At 38.5% G+C, this 18226-nt stretch overlaps 1 protein-coding gene across 1 annotated transcript in view; it reads left to right on the top strand.

The window, feature by feature from the left end:
* The window catches only part of LOC131992057 (astrotactin-2-like), a 344657-nt gene that overhangs the window by 192425 nt on the left and 134006 nt on the right, over positions 1–18226 (top strand). Inside the window, exons 8-10 of the mRNA XM_059357417.1 lie at positions 5111–5195; positions 7370–7444; positions 12422–12559. Coding sequence (XP_059213400.1) covers positions 5111–5195; positions 7370–7444; positions 12422–12559 — 298 coding nt within the window. The remainder of the gene's footprint in view (positions 1–5110; positions 5196–7369; positions 7445–12421; positions 12560–18226) is intronic.

Raw genomic sequence — 18226 nt, 5'->3', positions numbered from 1 at the left:
TGCACATTTTATTAAGCAGTGCCTCTGGCAGTCACAAAGAATTAACTTTAACTAGGTTAAATGTGTATGCAAAGAGTAGCAGTGGGAAATGGAAGTGTGTTTATGTATGTATGCATGTGTGCTCTTGTGTTTTTGCAACATGAAGCAGATGCATGTTTTTTATGCCTGGGAGTATTAAATCAAAGGAGACTGAGTTACCAAGAGAAACGACAGCTTCAGTCATTTCAGAAGTTGCCCCAGAAGCTGTTTATGTTTACAGACAAATTACCAAGCCCTCTAGCGGCCGTAGAGTTGTGATTCATTTCTCTCAGGAGCAAAAAAAGTTGTGTGATGTTGTTATGGAGGGTGGACGTCAGGGTGGATAGTAATACAATGTTGGACTTCATGTCGCCAATCACGGCCGTGTGGTCAAATCACACAACTTTTTTATGGCGTCACATTGTAAAAACAAAGCAGCATCGAGCCCTGCACTGGCTTTAAACTTTATGCCAAATTGTTTGATGATGATAGGCCAAGTAAAGAGATAAGGTCAAATATATTTTGTATTTAAAAAAAGCCTAGATGTTATCCTCATTTTACCTCTTTTTGCAACCTGTGTCCACATCTGCAACATTTAAAATTCTTCTTAAGCATCATTGTGTTTTTTGAAAGCAAAAAAATATCTGATTTTCAAAATCTGATTTTTATGTTTTTTCTTGGGGTTGGGTCAAAATGTCGATCCAGTAAGTCAAAGTGAAAACAATAATTACCAGGTCCAGGTGAGTTTGTGCTGAAAGGCTGAATTGAAAGTTATTAAAAAAAACAATTGCTGTTTGTTTTCCGGTTTAAACCAACCGTCAAAGTTGATTTCTGTTACCAATAGAGACAGCCATTCACTAATTATAACCAAGTAACTGTAAACAACAACAAGAAGAAATACTGACCCAAACTATGGTCTCTCCCTAACCCAAAAAAGTGTATCCATATCTTCGCCACAGGGAATAAGGTCAGAGAATGTTTTTTTGTTTGTTTATTTTTTTGAAAATAATGATTTGCTTTGGGAGGAACTGACAAACAATGTCACCCTGCCCTTTGGAGCAATTTGGATGACTTGTTGTTATTTCTATATTATCCTATTCATCTTCTATCTGAAATGACTGTTTGAATATCATTCATGTTGACTCGTGTCTACATTCTAAAGTGGAGCCATTTCAAGATCTTTTTCTCTTCATTTAGAGAGGGCACATGAAATAGCTACAAGCAAATAAAAGCATGTTTGTTACTTCTCTGTGACTGAATCTTGGTGGTGCATCACTCTGTGAGTGAGTCTTCAGCCTATAAACTCAACCAGTAAATTATTAAACACTAGGTGATAAAATGTGAATGGTGTTGCCTGGGTGGCCATTACACATTTTTCCAGTGTTATGCCTCCATATAGGTCAACAGAAAGCAGTCAGCAGCATTTATTTTGGGAAATGCACCCGTCCATTTAAAAGGCATTGCACATGCAGTGTATTGAGATATCTTATTTACCAAACATGACACTATAAAGCATTTTTATATTTATGAAAGTGATAGAATTAACCCACATAACAAAAAATGCATTTGTTTGTGTTAACGTTGTCTGAGTGGCAGTACATTTAATGATACAGGAGTGCAAAAGTATTATGTAGCAATACAGCAAGGGGTAAGCTTTTAGTGTTAATTTGTTTGTTTATTTATTATTTATTATTTTGGCAATGACCATCATTCATGGACTGTTTAAAAGAAGAGGACATAGTCACTGTCACAGCACACATTGGTTAGTGGACTGCCATTCTGAATCCTCAAGTCTGGCATTAGCTAACAAGCTTGATTTGCAATGTGCAACCGTAATTCAGAATGACTAAACATTACAATTAACTTTGATGAACTACAAACACAGTATGAAAGGTTGAAGTTCTAAGATGAAAATGCTATGGAAGCAACTTGTCAATCACAAAGTAGCATAACCTGCTTTACTGTCTTTTTTACTCATATAATTTACAAAATGTTTGGTATATTAAGACTGGGGGCTAATCATTGAGACCATAAACCTATTAGAAAAGTTTTGGGGTAAAAAAGCAAGTAAGAAGTTTGGTCATTTTCTCATAGAATTCGATACAATTGGACTTCTTTCTGCAACCAGTGGAGTCACCCCTGCCGGCCATTAGAAAGAATGCAGGTTTATAAATCGTCAAAGAGAATCATGAGTTAGAGAGAGACTTTTCTTCTGAGAATGAAATAAAATGTATATATCGCCAAATGGGCAAAATGAACATCATACTGGAAGGAATAAAGGACGTGGCGGGTAATTTCGCCTCCTCCACTTTTCTCTTTCTTTTTTTCCCTTTTTTTGTGGTTTAAAAAGGCAACTCTGTTATATAATTGTAAGATTATATGCTTTGTATATCCTGACTTGAGAACTCTGAAGGTCAGGTGATACTTGTTGGACTTTGTGTTTGTATTTCTTGCTTTTATTAAAATGAAAATAAAATCAAAGTGGAAAGAATGCAGGTTTAATGCACTTGGGCATCGGCTTCACTTTTTAGACTTTGGGATCGCTGCTTGTCATTATTGTTGAAACATATGTTTTTTACAGGTGAACAAAAGAGATGTATAATTGGGATAATTTCAGTTTTATTTGAGTATCACATTTTTTTTTTACTTTTAACATCTTATTTACATGTTTTGTTACATACTTGGTTTATAGATAGAGAAGTAAGATTCATCATGCTTTTAAGTTGTCCTTCTGTTGATTCAGTGTTTCACATGAAAGGAAGAAATGCATCACATTTTCAGAAATTACATCCATAAACAATTACTCACTCCCCACTGGGTATTGTTGATATCCAATCAAAGGATGTGTTATGACATACAAGAGCATTGGGTGCCTTGCTGGTGAAGCAGCAGCCCCAGTGGCCAGAAAGGTACAAACTGACCCTCGCTGCCCGATTGGCAGCCTCCTGTACCAAAACAAAACTGCCATGCTGCTGTCTGAATATCTCAGCTCCTCTGCAGTGGGAGCTGTCCAGCCAGCTGAGCAGAGCTGAGTGGAGATCTTATACTGAGACACAAAATGCTCAAGGACAAAAATACCTCAGTGCGGATGATAGAGACTTATAGGGATACTGGGAGCAAACTCAGTCACTTTTTGTCAGATTGTAGCCAGAATGCATGTCACTGATCCCAGGGAGCACCAGTTTGTGTACAAGTAAGCAAATGTTTGTGACAAAAGTTTCTTTTTGAGTGCTTTTGGATGCTGTTGACCTCAGGGCTTTGTTGTTAAGCCTTTCTACATGACAGCATATATGCAGGCATGGTGGAAACAGACCTCGTTATCCAAATATGGACAACATTTTTCTTTGAACAAGTACGACCTTTATTCCATAGAAGTTTGGACACTATGCAATAAAACATCATGCAATAAATGAATTCATGCTTCAGAATTCATAGTGTACATTGGTTTATCAGTGTTATACATGACTGAATCTCTTTCATTTTCGTTTGAGATGCTAACAGCACTAGTGCTAGCTAACTTGATTTGCAAGGTGCATCTGTAATTCAGCCGACTCATTTGAGTGTTTTTCAGAACACCAGAAAATGGCATTTTAGGCAAATAAATGTTAAAATTTACTTTGAACTGAAAACACACTTTAGTCACCTGTCAATCACACGATGGCCATGCCCTAATGCATACACTGCTCTATTTTACTCTAAATTGAAGCATCGTTTACAAAATAAACTTCAATATGTAAGATTCAAGATATATTAAAAAATATATTTTAAACTAGTAATTGACACCATAAACTTATTAGGAAAATGTTTACTAAATGTATAGGTAATTAATCAAGTTGGAACAAGGGTCATTTCCTCATAGAATTCTACACAATCGGACTCATTTTTGCAACCAGTGGAGATATTATGGCCCCCTTGCTGGCCATTAGAAATAATGCAGGTTTAAGGCACATTTATACATGTGTATATCTTTTTTAGAATCAGGGTTATGTCAATCTTGTTAGGCAATCTACGTATTTCTATATTGTTAGCGTTAGCATAGCTTACCACTAGCAGCATGGCTAACGTTACTGTCAAAAGCAAGATACAACCATAAAATCCAATTCTGACCTACAAACCCCAATATCTAAGCTAAAACAAAGCCAGAGTAAAAAAACGGTAGTATTAACAAGTAGGCAGATTTTGTCATTCACTGATGTAGCAATAGTTTAATAGAAAAAAAGTTTTTTATTCTTTACCCTCTTCGCCTGCGGGGCTCTTTATATTTTGCCGGGTAAAGTTTTCACAGTTACTCCGGTTATTCCACCATCCACCATTTCATCTAACTTGACCTGGGATAACAACTTTAAGCTATATTGTTTAGTCATAAGCTATTTTGTTGAGTTGCCTCTTGGCAAAATGCTGGTAGCAGTGATGCAGTTTATATGTTTAGTGATTTTACTGTGAAAGATAAGATTGGAAGGAGAGAAGCTGTATAATGCGCTGTAGTTGAAAATGTGGAAGCCAATAAGACTTTACTCCTGGTCCAGACTACCGATCTTCTGTGTTAATATTTTATTACCTTCATAAGTATAAACGCAACTCAGGCACTATCCTCTTCCTGTTTTGTGCTGTAAACTGAGCCATCATTTCCTTGGGAGATTGTACCCAGTGACAGACACAATTGCATAGTGAAAGTTAGACTTATAGGGAACCATCTAAATGCTGGTGGTCACATTGTTCTATAGCTATTATCTTGAGCAGTTCATATTACTTCATAAAAGCAAAAAATGGGTCTATTGTCACTTTCCCTTAACCATGGAGCTTATGTCCAGAGTATTCTGGTAAAAGAATTTGACAATGGAAACATGGAGTTGGCTGGATGATGAAAAGTTTCATAAGATATTTCAGGAAATTGCCCAGCAGTTAGTACGGGTGTCTGTAAATCTACTCTTCACTGGAAGATTTAGCTGGAAAACTAAGTAGCATGGCAACTGCTTATTTGATACACTCCTAATAAATGAGCTGGCCAGGGTCAGTTACAAGGTAATTTATTCAGCTACTGAGGATGAATAAATATCTGCCACTGTGCCCCTTCTTGTTCTCTTTGTTATAGGAGAATGCAGCTGTCATGAGGGTTATTCCCCCGATCCTGTCCATAAACACCTCTGTGTGCGCAGCGACTGGGGTCGAAACGAAGGGTAAGTCCTGTCTGCTGTATCCACTCATATCTTTAAAAAAAAAACCTCACTTGTACTTAAATGACCTTACGGCTGGATTCACAGTCTCTACTCCCAGCTGCATTAGCGCACGATATTAACTTTACATAAAATAAAGGTGAATTGTTCGCCGTGATGGATTTGCTATCTGGAGCAAGTTTCAAGTCTCTGCAAGTTGGTCTCCAGAGTATTAAAATGAATGGAAACGAAGGTGGAAATTCAATAATAATGTACTCTATGCTTTCAAAAATGGTCACCGGTAATGTAAAATATAAGCAATTTGCAGTTAATGGGGTAAAACATGCAAATGTACCTGTACGGTCTTTTAACTTGAGGATGTAGGCTTTGAAGAGGTAATCAGAAGCACAGATAGAAGGAGGAGACGGTAGGAGGGAAGTTACAGTGTGTAATGAAACAAAACAACAGGGGAGGGCAGACAGGGAATGGAAGAAAGAGAGAATGAATTGAGTACAACACAACTAAAAAGAGACAAATAGTAGAAATTGACACTATAGGAAGAGAAAAGTAAGTCAAATGAGCCTTCTCTGTGACTCTGACCTTGTTTGACAATTAGCCAGCTTGCTCGATCATTGATTAATTTAAAAGGTCCCACATTGTTATTCAAATCCACCTGTCATCTGCTGGATTCAGTCCAGTCACAGATCAAATATCCATTCACAGTTTTGCAGGAGTAACAGCTGACAGAGAGTAATCGTATCCATATGAACACATAATCTTTGATCAAGAAATTTTTGTTCTGACTTTGCTTTAAAGTGTTTGCTGGTATGTTGTGTTTTATGCTCTTTGTGAAGTCCTTTCTTGGAAAAACAAAACGTTTTTCAAATTGCTAACCACAAGTCTCTGTGAACCAAAACTGGCCCACATTTTTTATTGCTTTCACACAAAATGCATTCAGGGACCACATTTTCCAAAATACATAAACTCTTTTCTCATTCAAACTCCACCACCTGCAAAATGCAAAGCACAGCAATAAATGTACAGCACATTTCTTCAAATAGCAACACTATCTTAGCAGCATGTACAATAAAAAAGATTATTCATATTTCAGTCCTGGAATTTCAGGAATTGTTTTCTTTAACTACTATATATGTAAAGATATGGAATACAATAAAGGATATTAAAGCAAATTTGTGGTGTTTAAAGCGCTGGAGAAGTTAAAACACACGACCCTCACGGTGATCTCTGGCTTGTCCAGGTGGGCAGCTTAGATGCAGTCTTGGCAGGTAAATTATCAAATCCACAATTCCCAGTAGAAGCTGGTAGGCAAACTGGACAGGGTCAACATGTGGCCTTACCATGGGCTGGAGCTGCTTCAGGACAGGTCACTCCAGGGTCCTAATGAAAAGTTAAAAGAAAGACAGTAATTTGTATCAACAGCATATGAAACATTTTCACCAGCCCAGTAACTATGAGTTAAATGGTAAAGTGTCACTTGTGAAAAGTCAGTTATATGAATGCGTTGCCTTGTAAATCCAAACACTCTCTAAACAGGAAGCCTTTTTGTCTATAAAGCTTTTGAGAGGTACTTGAGTTTAATTAAGCTCTGTAATTTCCATGAGTTAAAAGACGGCCTTTGATTTTTTTCTGCAACCTACCATGATTCCATTCTCAGTCCTCCTCCACTAGGAAGTAAGAGTTCTTCTTCACACTGACCTTGCAGTGTGTAAGCTTCTCGCCATGTGTCCACTCTAAAAAATTTGCTGAATTTCTGATTAATTTTTACTTCATAAACTTTAGTACGGTCAATAAAGTAAAAATGTGTTATTCTTCACTAATGAAATATTGATTTCTGTGAAAAATCATTCAAACTTCAAAGATAAAAGTTCATCACTTATGTATTGCTCCCTATTGTTTGTATTTTTTTTTTTTAGCTCATTGTAATATGTGTCACAATGTGTGCTTTCTGAGTGAGAATTGTATTCGAACAAGCCAATTTTGAGGCACGTATGAAGTGATTTGGTGGTTTGATTGAGGTCAGATTAACTGCCAAGATTCATGGTCATGTTGGAAAAGATCATCTTTTTTTTTTTTTACAGATTTCATAAGGTAATTGTTATGATGAAATTTGCTGATGACATAGAAATATTCATATGTTTCTGTCTTTGATTTGGTATTCTCTCTTCTCTCTCCTCAAGTCCTTGGCCATACGCTAACCTGGAGAAAGGCTATGACCTAGTTACAGGAGAGCAGGCCCCAGAGAGGATCTTCAGGTGAGTCCTTCACTTCTGCCGCATCTCCTGAGTGCATGACTTCTCCCAGCCATCTGTGACTCCGTGGTCACACAGTGGAATGATGGTGGTGTTCGTGACATGTGTTTGTGTGGGTGTGCATGTGTGTGACGGAGCATACAGATGAGCACATACTCATAGACACAGTTGGATGGACACACAAGAACACCTCGTGTCGGGGTGAAGTCCTACCCATGGGCTCTTGTGAGGAGAAATAGCCCAAGGGGAAGTCCTGGATGGACTCCTCTCAAATGCTTTTACTGCCATTTTTGTTACACTTCTCATTCTTGATGGGGTCATTGTGTCTGACATTTTTCAAGTAGTGCAAGGCTCCAAGGACCCATTCACTATCACTCTGGTTTATTTGATTTTTTTCCCTCTAAATAGTCCAGATAAACCTGACCTTGTGCATTACATGTGCTTTCAGGATTTTTCATACACAATACTACATGTTGGGGATGAATATAGCATATCTGTGTATAGATGCATATTATACTTAAGTGATCCCTGGGAGAATAATGGGTTATGTTACAGTTGCTCCCATACTGAAATGGAATATATAGACATAAGGAAATTATAAGAAATATAAATAAGTGTAAAATTTGTACATTAAACTACTATGTAGCAACAATATCTTTGTACAGATAAAATTATGTGCACTACATATATAACAAAAATTGTAAATACAATTATGCTTAAAATGTATCTCTATTAAGTATTGGATTAATTACATTATTATTAGAATAGTATAAATAAAAGTATTTGTTGAAATTAATAATAAATACATTATTAATGCCATATTAAAATAGGGTATTGCATAGTTAAGAATTACTAGTGCAGATTATTACACATTGAATTATTGCACAAAATATTGTACCTTTAAAGTCAGTGGTTTGCAGATGAAAATATAAATAAATCATGGGCCATATGGTGACAGGGGTTACTCTGAGTGTCTGACACTCTGAGGGAGGAGTTAAAAAGTTTGCTGGCCACAGGCAGAAGCAACTTCCTGTGTCGCTCTGTGTTGCTTCTTGGACGAATGAGTCTTGCACTGAATTTACTCCCCATGCTCGACAAGCACGTAATGGAGTGGGTGGGAGACATGGTCCAAGATGGCACTTAACTTGGACAGCATTCTTCTCTCTGACACCGCCACCACAGAGTCCTGCTCCACCCCCACAATGACACTGGCCTTGTGGATCAGTTTGTTGAGTGTGTTGGCATCCGTTACCCTCAACCTGCTTCCCGAGCGCCCAACAGGATAGAGTCTGCCCTCCACAGACTCATAAAGCATCCTGGATATTGTCCGGCAGACACTAAATGACTTCAGCCTCCTCAGAAAATAGAAACAGTTCTTGCCCTCTTGTAGAGGGCTGCAGTTCTCAGTCCAGTCCAGTTTATTGTCCGTGAGCACTCCTAGATACTTAAAGTCCTCCGCAATGTCCACATTGACCCACTGGATGGAAACTGGGGGATCACTTATGTCTTGGCCCTCCTCCGATCCAAGACCAGCTCCTTTGTCTTCGTCACATTGAGCTGCTGACGGTTCTGTTCACACCATGTGACAAAACTTCCAACAACAGCACTATACTCAGCCTCCTCATCCTTGCTGATACATCCAACTACAACAGAGTCATCAGAAAACTTCTGAAAGTGACCGGACTGTGTGGTAGTCTGTGGTCTAGAGGGTGAAGAGGAAAGGCCGTTCCCTGCTGGGCCCCAGTGCTGCCTATGACAGCATTTACTGTGGTCTGCCAGTCAGGACATGAGGGAGACATCCCCCTGCATGGCTGCCAGCTTCTCATCCTTCAAAGCTGGTTGGATGGTGTTTAAAGCGCTGGAGAAGTTAAAACACACGACCCTCACGCTGATCTCTGGCTTGTCCAGGTGGGCAGCGTAGATGCAGTCTTGGCAGGTAAATTATCGAATCCACAATTCCCAGTTGAAGCTGGTAGGCAAACTGGACAGGGTCAACATGTGGCCTTACCATGGGCTGGAGCTGCTTCAGGACAGGTCACTCCAGGGTCCTAATGAAAAGTTAAAAGAAAGACAATAATTTGTATCAACAGCATATGAAACATTTTCACCAGCCCAGTAACTATGAGTTAAATGGTAAAGTGTCACTTGTGAAAAGTCAGTTATATGAATGCATTGCCTTGTAAATCCAAACACTCTCTAAACAGGAAGCCTTTTTGTCTATAAAGCTTTTGAGAGGTACTTGAGTTTAATTAAGCTCTGTAATTTCCATGAGTTAAAAGACAGCCTTTGATTTTTTTCTGCAACCTACCATGATTCCATTCTCAGTCCTCCTCCACTAGGTAGGAAGAGTTCTTCTTCACACTGACCTTGCAGTGTGTAAGCTTCTCGCAATGTGTCCACTCTAAAAAATGAGGTAATCCAAAAGCTGCATTCTGCACAAAAACACATTCCATCTTTCGGCTGTCCATTGCCAGTTAAAGGCACTACAGTATGGTGGAGATGGGACTCTGGTGGTGCTGGCACACACGCCAACACACACAAAGACAGCAAACAAATCTACTGCTCGGTCGGAGCCCTGTGTTGGTCCGGAGTTTTTGAGAGGAGAAATATGACAGTACAACTGCACACACACACACACACACACACAGTTATAGACACTTTCAGCCGTGTGCACACTGGTACAGATAGCAGACAAAGTGAGTAAAGATGCAGCGACTGAGGGGAAACCCTCACTGGGTTCCTGTTGAAAAGGGTCTATATCAGTGCTGTGTAGGGGAGGACAGGAGAAAGGACTGCATTGCTCTTCAGCTTGACACTGTTAGATCAGTCCTAACAGGGATTGGTCTCACAGATGGGGTTCTGTGTAAGAAACTAGTGCTGCTTTCTCTTGATGCACAGGAACAGCGAGAAAGTAAGGATTGTAAAAGAAAGAAAGATCAGTTGGATGGAAATGTACTGGATTAAATATATGTGTTTAAATGTTAATTATAAACATTTTGATGTCAAATTTAGTCTGAATTGTCAAATAGAATGGGGAGGTCAGACTGAGTGTAATGCATTCACATTCTCTGATTATAATTAATGTACTGACAGCAATGTTTTGAACAAGTTGACGGGTTGTAATGCAGAGGTTTTTAGCAGTCCAGAAATCAGGGTGTTCCAGCAATCAGGTCTGACAGCATGGATGTCAGCCATATTTTACAGTGAATAAACTTACACAATGTTGCAAAGGTGAAAATAAAATGCTATGTGTGAAGCCTTCATATGGAAGTCAAATGAGAGGGTTTGATTGGATGTAATTCAATGCTTTTTGACAAGCAATGCCATTCAAGTTTCCTCGAGTTGTAATTCCTTGATCAGAAATGTGTGATATTATCGCCCACCTGCTCGGATATATTAAAAGCAAAGCCATGTTCTGTGCAACTTGTGAGGCCTCACCAGGTGTTACTATTCCCAAGTGACAAGTCAGTGCCCCACTAGGGTGTCCTCCTGAGGATATTAATCGCACTGGGGAGAAAAATCTCTGGCAAAGCCAAATTATTTTTACACCATCTTGACGATGGTCATCAGCACACATGTCGCACGAAGCACTGCTGCAGAGCACATTGCATTTAAAGAGACAGGAAATAGGTTTTTAAATTAGTAATAAAAAGCCAGGCCACCACAGCTACTTGTAATGTATTTCTCCAAACTCAATTGTGTTTCCAACTGTGTTGTTGCACTCCATATGAATACCAATTGCAGTTGCTGCCACAGAAGATTGACATTATAAGCCAGCAATTACTCACTCAAAGGCTTAACAAGTTTCCTTGACTATAACATTTTACTCTGTAGATGCAGTCTTCATGGCTAAAATATTGGCTTTGCATTTATTTTCCTGTTGTATCTGGTTCTACTTTTGTTGCTGCATGTTCTAAAGATGAATCACATATAAAAAAAATAATCTGGACATTCATATTACCCTGGATGCAAGGGATAAATACAAGGATGATCATATTACTATTAAGACCTTTACATACCATAGATGTTTTTTTCAGTATATTTTGTGGAAATGTTGCTTTAGTTGATACAAATGTCACACAAAATGTGAAGATTACATGGTGAAAAAGCACGTAATTTTTTTTTTAGAGAGGTAGATCTTTCTAAACTTGCATTGACCAATCATGTTGTGTGAACTGCAAAATCTACAGGATTATAACACAACCACAAGAAGGCTCTGTATTTTGAACAACAATGGAAATTTTGTATTACACTTTTGAACCTTAACGAAGGCATCAGATCCACTCATATGTCCACTATTCATATATAAGTGGACATAGTCACTATGACATTACCCATTGGTTTGTGGAGTGCCCGTTCATCGAGTTTGGCGTTACAACTATGCCATTTTGCTTTACTTCCGTCACCATCTTTGTTTTTTGAAACTGGAAGAGACCATATTTTTTTTATTTATTCACTGCAACAGCTGCTTACCATAGGGAACCTTAATTCACTCAAAAGGAAACTCAGTGAAATAACTTACAGTTGCTTAGACTTGCTTAGACTTTACAACAACAGACTCCTGGAAGCTGCAATTGGATCCAAGTAGTTGGTCCTCTAACTTCATGAATCTACTCAAACCTTTTATTGGGCAAGTTGCAACTGTCACAAAGTTGTATCGATGCCAGTATGAAACACTTTTATGCAAAATATTTGCAGGCAAGTATTTCACATTTTTCGGGTCATTTATTTGTCACATCCCTGGTGTGTAAAGGCCTTTACCCTCTATGTTTGAAATTATACACTATGTAAGCAGTGAAAAAATCTTGCTGACTTTCCATCTGGCCCTCATCACCCATGTGATACACTTTTCATTTTACCCTTTCCTGCAATACCATCTCTGCATGCTTATGTATGGACTGTACTGCATTTGTGTAATAACAAAATGTTAAAATATGACAGTTTGATTGACATTTTTGTCTTGCGGTTGTGCCAACACAGATCATTCTACAGTCTGGGCCAAGGGCTGTGGCTGCCAGTCAGCAAGAGTTTTGTGGTGCCACCAGTGGAACTGTCAATCAACCCCATCGCCAGCTGTAAGACAGACGTACTGGTTACCGAAGATCCAGGAGAGGTCAGGTCAGTCTGAGTCAGCTCAGGGAAACTGGAACAGTTTCTTCTCTGTCTGGCCGATATCATCTTAAAGTCCCATAGATACATACATTTATTTTTTATTTTTCAAGCTCTAAACAAATACAGTAAGAACTATTGTTTATGGGAGTCTGCAGCTTGAGCAGTGCACAAATCCTAATAATAAAGTTCTTTTGTGTGGCTGTCAGCTGTTTCCATGACACTAGTGTTGTTGCTTCCATTCAGACTGATTCAGTTACAAGTTTATTATATATGGCATTTCTATAGGATGATATAATAACATCGTGTAGATGTCACAGAGCTACTTCATTATGTTTGGTTGTCAGTATAATTGGGCACACTCACTGTACACAGTGTGCTTCTTGCTGTTTGTGTTTTTGTGTATTCGACATTGAAAGTACAGGTAAGCATTAAATATTAGCATATTGTATGTACATGAGAAAAAAAAAAGATTTAACCTTACTTTTCATAAAAATGTCATTGGCTTTTTCTGCTGAAAAAAAAAACCCTAAAACAACATAAGACCTCTCAAAGAAATTAGAGGCAAAATACCCATTAAGCATTTAATCAGGTCATTAAATCCTAAAAGGGTCTCAGATTTAGAGGACTAAAGTGACACACAAAGCAGCTTTACAAAAAACTTCTCTTTAGCCTGCACATAGGGATCTAAAAAACAACTCTGAACAGGAAAGTAGTGTCAACAAGGTTATGGGTTTGGCATTCCCACAGTGCAATAACAAAATATTGGCATCATCAGACTTGTGTTTTTTTATGCCATCCGGCCAGCCAGTAGGGGCTGGCATGCATCAGTGCAGCTGAACATCACAAAACATGTCAGGGCATCAGCTGCAGATTAAAACAATCACCCATCTATGGAATCCAACTGACACCAGCCTGGGAAGTGATTTTTCATTTGAAAACCAAATTGTCGACCGTAGCTGCATAGAAAATGTGACACTTGTCAAATATGTAAAGACATGAGTAGTTCTGCGAAACAGGGGTACAATGTATGCCTGTGAATCACTGTAACCCATTATTCTATTAATAATAATCATCTTTAATAATTATGCATGTTTGTGTTTGTTTATTATTAACTGATGTGCTGTACAGATACTAGAGGCTATGCATTTGTACCATATTTTGTAGCCAATGTTTTACTCTATGGATACCACCTGTACACACTCTACATTCTGCCAACCACATCTGGAACCAGTAGGGGTCCTTCTGAGGAATCTTGTTTTGCAAATGTACATACTTAATCACAGTGAAATTTCATGGACATTATACATTTGCAGCCATTTATTCTGCAGGCATTTTCAGAATGACAAGGAAGCAAATTTCCCCAAAGTAAAACTAAACATTTAAATAAATGGGACTAAAATTACATTAACTTATTTAGTAATACTTCTGCACTTGTTTAAATGCTCAATATAGAGACCAAGTGCCTGATTCTAAATGACATGATGGTAGTGCTGTAAGTGTTTACCCAAAGAATATTAAATTGACAAAAAAGACTGCATGTAATGCTTCTTTGGCCCTTTGCACCTCACAGTATTGCATCACTCAAAGCTGCCGCTAAATGTATTGTATACTTATTCATTTCCACTCTTCTTTGTAATGTTCACCAAGTCATTGTTTTGCATGTAAATTGTAAGTCTTTTCATTCAATCCTGAGTCAAATCCTAAATCCTAAACTTGGGCTACATTGTAGAAGAAACATCACCAAAATATTTTTTCTGGTCAGGTTATTGTTGGTTTCGTTGACCTTTTAATGGCATGCTGGGCCATTAGGGAAAATCTTTTACTCAAACAACAAGGTCCACAACATGTGATTTCACCAAAGGTTGGATGTCCACAACATACCTGTCTCTGTTTTGATTTTTCTTATGTCAGACTTAAGTTGTGTTTTTGCTCTTTGTTGTGCAGTAAGGCATCTTTGAGTACACAAAAAGAGCTATAGTTATTTTTTTATTTTTTTCAAGCATGGTGGCCTGATTCAGTGACTTGTGCCTTGAGCCTGGTGTGACTGCCAGATGGAATCACTGAACCCAATGTCCATTGGTCAGCAGCTTCCGTGTGATCACACTGGTTTCAGAGAATGAACGCACTCATCTATCTGTTCTTTGAAGTTTCTGTTCTCTTGATCAATTTCCGTTTTTACAAACTTCGACAATGACAACTTGCTGCACTATTAGTGATAACCCTCTTGCATCACTGACACAGAAACCAGCGGGGGAGCATGGAAAAACTTTGAGGACTTTGTGATGTCCCATTTTAGATATTTCTGCCTTCTAGACAGCTAATTAAGGAAATGTCGCTATACTTTAAAACGGCCATGAAATGTTGTACTCACACTGAGGGTACTTTGGCAGTGATTACAGCTGACCCATACTGATTGAAATCACACTAAACATAGCCTAGGTTCTATTTGTGCTCTGACAAGGAACCTTAAAGTATCTGTTGCATGATTGGAGCAGAGTCTAAGTGCTCAGGCAGACCCGACAGATGACAATCATAACAGAGGAAATATTGATGTTCTCGCTAATGACATAATGCTGCACTGCACTGAAAATGTCTCATGTTGTACAAAGAGAGATTTCCATATCTTTTTTTAGCAGGTCTAGGAGGTATATAACTACTGTGAATTATCTAAACGGTGGCCCATATTCAGAAACTGTGCCTATAGTGTTTGTTGGTAGAAAGTGCATCTTACAGTCAGTAACATGCAGTGAGGTCCATGGCTGGGTAGGCAGGATTAGCCAGAGCTTAAATCGCATACAATATATGCATATATATATTGCATATGTAAAACTCAATATTAAAACCACTGCAAAGTCAGTCAAAATGCCACTGTCAAAATGTAGCTAGTTACTAACATCAGCAGATTATAGCACACAATTACTGCCAATTCATTTTCAGAGACATAGATTCACCTGCATTTCTACAGGATTTACAGCATAGGAGCACCCAAAGACAAGAGCACAACAAGAAATCAACTGTATCTCTACATCACAGGACTCACAGCTCCAGTGCACCTATAAGACCAATATTATAAACACTGCTCGCTCTTTTCATCACATACCATTAAACCTCGAAGCAAAAATAAGTCTGAAAAGCCTAAAATAGCTATTGTATGACATCACTTACGTTTTGGTGTCGTTGCACCATACACCATTAACAAGCAAGTGGGGGGACACTTAAGTTTTTTGTCTGTCCCTTTCGTAGACTGTATAAAAATAAAAATTCCCTCTGCACAAACTTGCTCGCCTGGCTACATCAACACAACTTGTCTCTTTTTATAGCAATCTGTTTGGAAAGTCCTCACAATTTAAAAAAAAGTCAAGGTTGAAAATCTTTCCAGATGAGAAACATCCATCTTGGCTAGCTGAAATCACTGCACAGCGGTGACAACAGCATCGCGGGACCTTGAGGGGGTTCGGAAGCATTGTGCCTCAATGATGCCCATTGAGATGCCCATTAGAGTGCAGATGTGGAACACCCAGAAACAATGACCATTCAGAGCACACTGCCAGAGGGGGCCTTAAAGAGACAGTCACTAAAATGGAGCGTTTCAGGCAGAGGGTGAACACAGGTATATTCAGTTTGGTAAAATAATGAGTTATTTTAAACAATAAAGCATTTTAACTTGTTCTGGTAGATACCCAAAACGACCCTGAGTATGAAGTAGCCTATGAACCTGATAATGAGCATATAATGCCCCCTTTAAAATTAATTATATCACATTTGTTGACTGGTAGATTTCTCCTAATCCTCTCTGCATTCAGTGTTGGGTGTCCCTGACATAAAAAATTCAATTCACTAATTTGTAATTCAGAAAGCTTAAATCGCAGTAATCTCTGTGTACTGAATTTTTATGCCTGTATCATATAAATTGTTGCACAAATGTATCCACTATCCAAACTTTTTAACAGACTTTAAAATGAAATTGCCTCAGGCACACAGAAATCCCAGGGCAATTGAACACATCTGCTTATTCTGCCGTAAATAGGATTGCAGCACGGCTTTAGATTAATTAGGCAAGGTATGTCACTTACTTTGAAAAAGTGTGATCAGTGATGGTAAGCTAGAAGGAATGAGGACACGTTTCACAGCGAAAACAGTTTATGGCCATACATCTGCTACACGTTGATCTGATCAGATTTTTTGATATTTACGACAAAAAATGACTGTCTCTCTACTTAGCTTGGAGGTAGAGCAATTATAGCAAAGCAATCATCTTTTGTGTATTTTCTTCTTCTTGATTATCACTCGAGTGTCACCGTGATAGCGTGATGAATAGACCTCGCTGGGTTACATCACAGCCCCAGGTGCATATTGAGCACTTTAGCAGAGAGAAGAAGAACTTGGCTTTTGTTTGCTTTGCAGCAGAGGAGCTCCATTTGGGTTGCAGCAAGTTAAGCTATTCATCAGTGGAAGGACGTGCGTCCATGAAAGTGGTGAACATGTCTGCTGCTGTCACTTCCCAGAACTACACCAGCAATCTTTTCTCAGATACACTTGTTCTGCCGCGCTGTATGAGCTCCACTCCGCTGAGATACTATTTAGTATTGGTAACTTCAAGTGAGATATCATATTCGACAGTTTATAGCAACATGACATATTATTACACGTTAACCACTGTAATAGATAGAAACAAAGCCTGAGCTGAACTGCTGAGAGAATAATAATTCTTAAGCAATATCACACCAGGAAATAAATTAGAGCTTTGACAACATGATGGAGGAAATACACATTGTATGACTAATTAAAAGCCCTTTTAATTGGAATAATAAGTTAATGATGTGTACTTGGTTAATGATAAGTTCCTGTAACATAGGCAGATCTGTCAGATTGTCATGAATAATGCAGACAACTCATTATCCAAAGCATTTTTGTGGAACAAAGTCCCGTGGGACCTTTTTTTAGAGTTTCTGGCTGATGCACTCTCCCAGAGTGTTTATGCAGGCATTGATATAAGTCATGATAGACATTTTGATGTGAGAAGTGGTGAAATGCGCCGTAGCTGTGGCACTTAAAAGGAGGCATCCCCGCTTCACTCCTGGCCATCGGCTCACTGACAGAATCCAGCGAGATGGATTCTATGTGAAAACGCAAGTGTCAAGGTAAGTGTCAGCGCAACTGAGCTCAGCTGAGTGAGGTTATTATACCTCACCACATTGCACAAACTCACATCAATTAGGCTTCTATATTAAGCCTTTTTCAATGGCTTTTATTTAGAATTACACTCTGTGTGTTTATATTTTTACAGTATGTTGCATGTTGTTAAAAAAATAAGGCACTTCGATTTTAACCAACCTAAAACATTTTTACCAACATCAAACACACACAAAAACATATTTCCAGTTGTAAAAAGCCATGCTGGTACAATAGAACATTAAAAATACCTTTGGTTATAATCTCCTCCAGACCTTGCTTTTTGCTGCTTTCAATAAAATAAAAAATCTTCTACTGGAATTCTTCTAAATTATTCTGCAGCCATTGAGTCACAACCTTCATATCAAGATATTTTTGTTTCCGATGGTTTTGAAAATAAGGCCAACGGGGGCAATGTGGCCTCAGATAAGTCAAGTTAACCTTACACACAGGTAATTCTTTGTTGTTGCATTTCCATTCTCTGAAAGGAAATCAATTATG

The sequence above is a fragment of the Centropristis striata genome, chromosome 19, assembly GCF_030273125.1.
Source record: "Centropristis striata isolate RG_2023a ecotype Rhode Island chromosome 19, C.striata_1.0, whole genome shotgun sequence".
NCBI classification, from domain to species: Eukaryota; Metazoa; Chordata; class Actinopteri; order Perciformes; family Serranidae; genus Centropristis; species Centropristis striata.
The sequence above is the reverse complement of the archived record's forward strand: the minus strand, read 5'-3'. Positions and strand labels throughout refer to the sequence as shown.